This window comes from Mastigoproctus giganteus, chromosome 10 (genome assembly GCF_048544385.1).
Source record: "Mastigoproctus giganteus isolate SK-2022 chromosome 10, ASM4854438v1, whole genome shotgun sequence".
Classification (NCBI taxonomy): Eukaryota; Metazoa; Arthropoda; class Arachnida; order Uropygi; family Thelyphonidae; genus Mastigoproctus; species Mastigoproctus giganteus.
This window is the reverse complement of record NC_143584.1, coordinates 149,726,026-149,735,030: the sequence shown is the minus strand read 5'-3', so window position 1 is coordinate 149,735,030 and position 9,005 is coordinate 149,726,026. Positions and strand designations below refer to the sequence as shown.

General features: G+C 38.9%; 1 protein-coding gene across 1 annotated transcript; it reads left to right on the top strand.

Annotated features, from left to right (window-relative positions):
- Window positions 1-1,262: 1,262 nt before the first annotated feature.
- On the top strand, window positions 1,263-6,314 carry LOC150079362 (uncharacterized). Its single transcript, XM_090382493.1, has 2 exons — window positions 1,263-1,551; window positions 5,086-6,314. The coding sequence occupies exons 1-2, from the start codon at window positions 1,380-1,382 to the stop codon at window positions 5,823-5,825; spliced, it is 912 nt and encodes a 303-aa protein (XP_090238619.1). The 5' UTR covers window positions 1,263-1,379; the 3' UTR covers window positions 5,826-6,314.
- Window positions 6,315-9,005: the final 2,691 nt, after the last annotated feature.

Below are 9,005 nucleotides of genomic sequence, written 5' to 3'. Positions count from 1 at the left end.
CACTCGTTTTAAGATGAAAGGAAGAAAAAAATCAGAAGTCATTGTAATATTTTTGATGTTGATGGATTCTTGTGATTCTGCTGTAATTACTGATTTATTAGCGCAAGTCTAAACATGGAAAAATCTTGATTTCCACACACTGTTGGATTCAAAAAGTATATTGGTGAGGAGGAGGGAGATTAGTATTAGTACCAAACAATGCAAGGAAGCGGACTTCTGCATCAACCAAAAATATAAAATAAAAATAATAGTAAAACAAATATTCACACAATTCCCATTCCCACAAGTTAACCATCCAATTACTCTTTGAAATTAACCAGACTCACTGCGTCTGCCACGTTGGAAGGTAACTTATTCCAGTTTGACGATCGATACACAAAATTGAACTTCATAAGATTCAGTCTTCTTATTCCCTGAGGTTTTACATTTGTGTCTCCTGGTTTTTGCCTCACCTAAGGAGGAGAATAGACCTTTCTCATTCATTTTACTTAATCCTTTCAGTGTCTTATACACCTCAATTAGATTTCCCTGTAGATGTCCAGTTGCCAAACTTTGCAGTCCACGCCAGCTAAGCCGATCTTCATATGCGCACCAATTTGTACTCTCCACTAATCCAGTTAACCTTCTTTGAACAATCTTTAGAAACATTCTCTTTAGGCGCGGCTTTCAGACTTGAATACAATATTCCAAATGGGGCCTAACCGTAGAAGGATGTTCTTCGCCCTACTAGCAAAGGTACTATAAATCATGGGCAGGACAGGAAGTCTCTTTTTAGTCTTGAACCACTTTCAGCCCCTTTTCCTCCTAGCTTATACATTGCTACAAGATTTCTGTTCGTCAAATACGTAACCATAAAAGAAGAAGCATTAAATTTTATGTAACCTTAATTACCATTTTAATAATGCAAGTCTGAACGTGAAAAAAATTTTGATTTCCGCACATCGAAAGACTGTACTGTTGAGAGGGAGGGAGATCTTCCCTCCGATCAAATATATCCTTCACACAAAACAATCAATGCATTCATATTTAGGCCTTTAAAAACGCTCGAATACGCCATCAACGCGAAATGATCCAAGCTGCCCTTTCAGCTGACTGCAGACTGGCTAGTCGGATTTAATACACTTCACAGTTAATACGTTGGGATCTTTCTCCGTTCTCATGAAAGGTGAACGTAGAGAGCGATTACCATAATCAGGATGCTCTGCGCACAGCTAAGAGACTAGCAGAGCGCGCAGCTTGTCCACACTCCTGGTAGTAGTAGCCTTGGGTATGAGCACGAGATCTGTGGCTCTCGGAGGAAGCCAAGTGGGTGCGTGTGTGTGTCATTCGCCGGCTCGATTCTCCAACGCCTCCCTCCCGCACAGGCAGTGCAGAGTAACATGGCGGAGAAAAAGGAGATGCTTTCTTATACCATACGGAAGATGAAGAGGGAAGATATTCCAGAAGCTGTACAGATTTGGACAGAAACAGGACTCGCCGAAGGTGCTCATACTGTTGACACGTGGTTTGAAATCGATCCAGATGGGTTTTTTGTTGCAGCTGGTGATAGCGGTAAGTTTTGAGTAGAAAAATTGGCGCAGCTTTCCTTAAAGCTTAAGCTTAAAGGAAGAATAGTGAAATGCGTAGATTCGAAAAGTAATGTTCTAGTTACATTTTAGGTCAGTAGATGGCTCTGATAACGACCACACTTTTTTTGTTCTAAAAAAAATCTTTTATAAAAATAGTGTTTATGAAGATTCAGTTGTACGATGTGTTTATTTATTAAATACAACTTGACAGACATTTGTTTAAACAACAAACTTTATAGCGATTTGATTACTTCTTTTTACGATAAACTAGTAAAAGGTATGAAAAGGTAAAAGTTTAATATAAAAGGTATATCCAAAAGATAAATTTCTTGCCTTTATTAAACTTTAACTTTCTTTGGCAGGTTTTTTTATTTTGTAGATTCACCACGTATGCTGGCAAATTAAAAGAGAATTTTCGCTTAATAATTTGCAAAACATGTACATGTTTTGCAAATCAATCATAAGAATGATTGATCAGCTACAATATAGATGGTATTTGCTCTCTCAATCCCAATAAATATATATACATGTATTTATTTATTTATTTTATAAAAAAGAACCAAACAGTACTGTAATTCGATTGCCCCTTTAAATATATCTTCACTGCATATCACACATCTTTCCATTTATACATTTTTAATTAGAAAACTTTTAAATAAGCTATAAACTTAAAAATATAAAACGCTGGGCCTTCAGATTTTGGAGTAACCTATAAGCATCTATAAATAGTAATAAAAAGGATAAATATTGAAAGAAAGGATACATACCGAAGCTTAATTTCTGTACAACACACGGGCTTCGCATATCTGTACCAGAAATACCGCTGTAAATCTGCTAATTGAAAAAATTTAAATTGAAAGCTCTTTCAGTTGAAAACAATTGGCAGTTTCAATACTTCTCTTTCGTAATTGATGACTTTGATTCTAATTGTAAATTAATTGTTAATCGAGCTTTTTTATATAAAAATTTGAAATCTTTAATAAAAATGTTTGGGCCTCATTTATTCTATATCATAAACTTCTCTGAAACTATGTGACCATTCCAGAATATATACAAAATGTTTTTATCTTTTCCGGAATAAGAACCATACACATTCCTCCTTCGGATTCGAACTCGGGTTTTTCCTATCTTAAAAAAAAAAAAAAAAAAAACAGCCACTGTAACTACTGTTCTATCTGTGAGTACTAACTCGGTTAAAAGAGATTATACTACAGGCGGCAATTCTTTTAGGATTAAGTTGTTGTTCTTGTTGTAGTAGAGTGTTTGGAGCATCAGAAAATAAGGCCATATTGTTCCATGTATCCTGTCTGCAAATTGCGTGTGTTCTGTGGTCCATTTTCTGTTTGCTGGATGAAACACCATGCTACCCTCGCTTGAGGCAGTAACTAACTCAGCCACGTCCATTAAAATTCCTCGCGTCATCGAGGGGACTCGAACTCGGGTCTTTTTCACCCACTGTGGGGAGGAATGCGATTCTACCAACTGTGCTACCCACGAGGGCAGGATTATGGATTCTGATGCTGAGAATGAATCACAAGTTTAGAAAGGTACATCAACTGTGCTATATTAGTCTTAGATGTGATTTAATTAACCCATCATTTGATGAAATTCGCTGTCATCTCGATAGTAACCCTCCTAAATTCCCTGTTTGGTGAATGACCTGTCAGTGATAACTCATATGACGCCTTAGGAGCTGATATACGTGAAGCGATGCATTCAAATCCATGGTAGACGCATCTAGTATCCAAGACTATGTTGTTTTCTGCACACCATACATGCGTTGCTCTGAATGGGTTTCTTTTAGCTGCCGGGTTGCTTTATTAACTTTCAATGTTTTTGTTTAAGAGGAGGAATTGGTTCTGGCTCGGTTGTTTTCAATTAACACCGAGGCAACTGAGACAATAAGATACAGAGGCATGATACTCATCAAATAAGCGAATTCTGGCGATGATATAAAGGGATAGATAGAAATATACATATTCGGAAGATGCTAAGTGATATTTTCTACTGTTCCAGACATCTAACATTTTTTTTCAACAAGGAAATGATAACACGCTGACTTCCTTATTAGGGGATGACTGTCAGTTGGCCACATGCCAAGTATTTTCGTCACATTCGTCGGGTTCGAAATTGAAGGACACTGGAAGAGTAGGATATCTGTTTATTACAAAGGAGGACCACACGCATAAGCACAACACACTTTTCGTCATGTAATCACTGACAGCTAAAGTAATAGTCGCATTCACAGATTAAAGAAAAGCTAGTGACAACCATTGAAACTAGAATCCTTTACCAAACAGTACATGCACTGTAACAGTAGACACATAAGTTTAGGATGAATTCAGATAGTAGACGTCAAAGAAAAGCCATGAGATGAAGTTCTGAGAGAGAGAGAGAATCAAATTCGTTTTCCCATTTTTAAACAAGAGGCGAATCATGCGGTGAAAAACATCAAAATTCTCCATAGGCAGAAATGTTCGAAACATAACCATTAGCTGAGAAACTAATGATGATTAATTGTTGAGACTGGTGTGGCTGTATGGTACATTTCCACTAGGAGAACAGGAACGAACAATTCCTATCGTGAATTTCTTCGTGATATTTCGAAGTCGACAATTCGATCAAAAAGGCGCGATTCACGGAGTCTCCAAGATGTCCATGCTTTCGTGCTGCTAAATCAATACTGGAGCGCATTGAAAAGTTGAAATTTGACGCCCTACCACATTCGCCCCACAGTTCCGATCTTGCATCTTCAGATTTTCATAGGTTTGAGCCACTAAAGTTCAATGATGATGCAAGAGTTCACACACTATGAATCACATAGCTTGTCAGTCGCTGGATTCAAAAGGGTGGAGGCAAAAAGTTATTATAATATTAAAAGGTGTCTTCCTAAGTTTTTGGAGGGCGTGTGCGCGTTAAGAGCCAAGCAACTAAGGCTATGAGGCGCCGGTATATTTTGTCTGTAAACTGCATCTATTCTGCGGTCGATTTGCCTTTGTTGAATGAAAAAACCGAGCTTTCGGGGAAAAAAAAAAAGTGCAACCCTTTCCTGAGACCGACTAACTCAGTTACATTTTGAAAAAAAGAAAAACCATAAAAATTTCTCGTTTTCCACCCAGTGTGGGGAAGATGGTGATTATATTCGCTCTGCTGCCCCCCCCCCCCCCGAGCTATGCTTTTGGAATAAACCGTTTAGAAACAATCGAGCAAAAAGATAAGTGTATCACGTGGACCAAGAAGGATGGTTGCGTATCATATTAAGTTTTTAGCGTGTAATTTGCAACACTTTTAACTATTTAAAACCTAAAGTAATCATTGATTTTGCTACAGCTTTAAAATTGAAATTAGTTCACTAGATGGTGAACGTTTTTTCGATCAGTGGTACTATGTGCATCTTTGATACATACATATTTTTATTGCATTTATAACTTTGTGATCTACTATACTTCTTCCCATAATCTTACTAAATTTACCTTATTTATTGACTCATCTTTACAATTATCTCTGTTCTTTCTAGACAGTATCTATGGAGTGTGTGCAGCCGTAATCCAAAGCAACGATGATATGGCAATCCTTGGCCTATACGCTGTTCGATCCGAATACCAAGGACGCGGGATTGGAATTAAAATCTGGAAGGCAGCTATGAGCCACGTTGGTTCCCGAAACGCTGGACTGAACTCAGTACCTGAACACCTCCACACTTACCGCGACCTGGCGGGATTTTCTGTCGTTACGAACTGGGAAACTTACGTGTTCGAGTCCGCGATACTCAGTACAGAGAGTTTAACAAAGGAACTTCCCGGATTTGAGGTTAGTTTAATCGTAAATGATGAATTACTTCGGGGTGTTATAAACTACGACGCCAGTGTACACGGCTACTGTCGCTCTAAGACTGTTTCCTTGTCGGTGAAGGAAAAAGAAAGTTTGACGATGGTAGCCCTTAAAGAAGATCAGGTCGTCGGCTACGGAAGTCTTAAACCTAACGTGCAAGGGTCGGCTTTGCTTGGACCGTTGTATGCAGACAGTAGAGAGGTGGCAGAAATGATCCTAAGGCACTTGATCGATGCTTTTCCTTTGGCACAAGAACGAGGACTTACTGCCATGGTGATTAATCAGAACCTTGACGCACTTAAAGTGGCCGAAAAGTTAGGACTGGAAAAATTGATGGCTGTGCCTCGTTGTTACCGAAAGAAAGAGGTTTCCGTAGCTTTCGATAAAATTTATGGCCAACATGCTCTCAATTTTTCTCTGTTTTGAAAACGTTAGGGAGGAAAGGGGATCGCTGATTGTTGTCCGTGGTGATGTCACGATAACACTGGAAAAGTGACTTTTAAACTGCTTCTTTTAGCACCGTGGTCGACCCTTGCTGCTTTGTGATAAGACTGTGTGGCCATTCTCTGTTATTCGTTATCCAATATGTTGAGTTCTACCAAGCAATCCCTTCACACAACTGAATTTTGGATTTTCTGAAGACAGAGGTCACCGAATGAATCTTTTTTAGAAAACATCAGTGCGATTTTAAAGGACAATGAATGGTCACATAACTCCTGAATACTCATTCTCTCTGTCAGCAATGTTTCGCTACCATCACATTTGTATTTTTCAATTCCTAAATGCTCCAATTAAACCCAGCTGCTATGTGGCTCCAAAAGAAAGTGGCATTTTGATTGGTGTGTATTTGTGTGTCGCATCACTCAAATATTAAACAGATATAAGAACTTTAAGAACATTTATCTGATTGCTGTATAACGCTTAAATATAAATATCATTTATTAATGAAGTAAGAAAATTTGAGACATTCCAGTAACTTATGTATTGTTCCATGATACTGTATTTCACAACCCAGAATAATAATAAAAAGAGATTATTTAATTTGCCGAACTGTATCATTACTTTCTTATTATTTTCACATATTCCCAAACAAAATGCAGAAATTTATCCCAGTATCTTACCCAAGGTAGTTAGTTCCTTTAGATGATGTGAATGAGAAAGCTTATTATTAAAAAATAGACTGAATGTTCAAAGGGTGGTGAAACTACCATACCCCCCCCCCCCCCGCGTTGGCCACCGCTGAAGGAGTCCAAAGGGTTGGGAGAGAGTCCAGATGGTTGGTTTAGCATGATTATTAAAGAGTATACAGGTGGGGAACCGTTCGTGAATCTCACGGGAGTCCTAAAAAAAACTCTACAAATTCCTCTCAGAATTTGTAGTTTCTGATGGTCTGTATGTTTTTTTTTTTTTTTTTTTTTTCAGGACACAGCAGTTCAGAATTGACATCAGTGCTCGAACTTGTGTACACGCAAATTTTTTGTTTAATAATTTTATTTTATTTATTTTTAAATTTAAATTCTAATCTTTAAACTATCCCATCCCAGACGTTTTCCTAAATGTTAAGGTGATGACTGCCGATTACAATACATTCGCAATTAAGCCTAATCTTCGTAATAAAACTAATTAGTAAAATTATCAGAAACAAGAGAACTGGTACACACTGCCTTCGTGGGTAACACAGTTGGTATAATCACTGAACTTCCCAAAACGCGTAGAAAAGACCTGAGTTCGAATCCAGTTAATGACGCGAGGAATTTTTATGGGGACATTTTCGCAACACAGCTGAGTTAGTCGGTCTCAGGCGAGGGTGGCATCGTTTTTTTCCTCCCGGAAACTCGGATTTTGGTCTAGCAAACCTACTTCAGAAAACACAATTTACAGACATTATTATTATTATCTGTTTATTTCCATAAGGAAACCACCCCGGGACGGCAAAGTGCCAGGAGGGTGGCCATACTACGCCACATTATATGCGGCGTAGTATGGCCTAAGTTGCTAATGCGCCTAAAACCCTACAATAACTGGTATACACCCATGAGCCAAAACATTGACTACCCGTCTCCACGAATGGATGCATCCCACAGCACCTAGGAGTGACTTAACCACCGGCGCAGCATATACGTTGAGACAATGTCAGTTCGAAGCCTATGCAATGGGAAAAGGAGTAACTTGACGGTGTTTAACGAGGAATGATTTGTGGCGCTAAAAGGCAGAGACTAGCATTACAGCAACTGCAGGCATTTTGTCAGCTGTTCAAGTGAAAGTGTGGCGGAAATGGTCCGAAGAGGTCCACACATGCCGGTACGGGGGAACCATTACTGGTTGACAGTCGTGCCATCCGCTGTTCGCCTCGACTGTCAACCATTACTGGTTGACAGTCGAGGCGAACAGCGGATGGCACGTGCTGTCCGGGACAACAGACGGATCACGATCAATCAATTAAGGGCAGCCAGAGCGCACAGAAAAAAGTTTCCGAGAATCCCATCGGTGACCTTGCAGACTTGCCTACGAAGTAGGCACCTTTCATGTGCCCACGTTGACCGATCGTCACCTCTGTCTGCAGTGGGCACGGAAGTACTGTTCCTAGACGTTGGACAACTGGAAAAGAATCATCTGGCCTGATGAATAACAGTTACAGCTCCATCGAGACGATGGATGGATGGGTGCGTATTTGACGAGAGTAGATGAATAGCTGCAAGCAGACTACACGGTTTGACGAAACCAGGCCAGTGGTAGTAGTATCATGGTTTGGGGTGTATTTTTTGAACATTACGGAGTTCTCTCATCCCTAATGAACTCACACACAACCGCCAGTTGGGTGTGAGTTCATTACTTGGGCATTGTCTTGGACCAAATTTTGCCTTACATGGACAAAACCTAGTCAATTTCTTTTCCAAGGCGCCGATGACCAAATCTCAGATGATTATAATGCCAGTGGCATGTTAACGAATGCACGACCGTGCAAAAGACAATGGATGCAAAGAAACTGGGAACTGACAAGGAAAGAGGTTTCTAAATGTTTTTATTATAACTGTGTGATAACAAAAGAAACCTTTCTACATAAAAAGTGCAAAGATGTCCTCCTCCTTGGGGAAATGCATGATACATGAACGTCTACTTTATCTCATTTGTAGCCGATTAAAAGGAATTAATGAAGTTGAACATTTCCATTAATTCCGATTAAAAGGAATTAATAAAGTTGAACATTTCCTTTAATATTAAAGTGATACTATACGGTGATAAATGGAAGCACCAATACTAAGACCATCCAATGCCCACTTGATCGCTAGGGAACAGCAATAGGATCATTGACATGTCAAGAAATACGACAGACAGCTGTTTCTCTAAGGTTTCTAGAATGAGGATTAATATTTCAGATAGCTGATTTTTAATAACGTAAGGTTTCTTGGATGCAGATTAATGTTTCTAAGCAGATTAAAACGTCAGCGATTTTTTTTTCAATAAATTTATTTACATTTAAAAAAAAAAGTAGTTGACACATCTATCTTTCTCCACACACCCACCAAACAACTGATTGATAAAGAATGAGAAATAAATTGAACAAGAAAATGGAAGAACAAAAACTCCGAATATTTCTCCATGCAT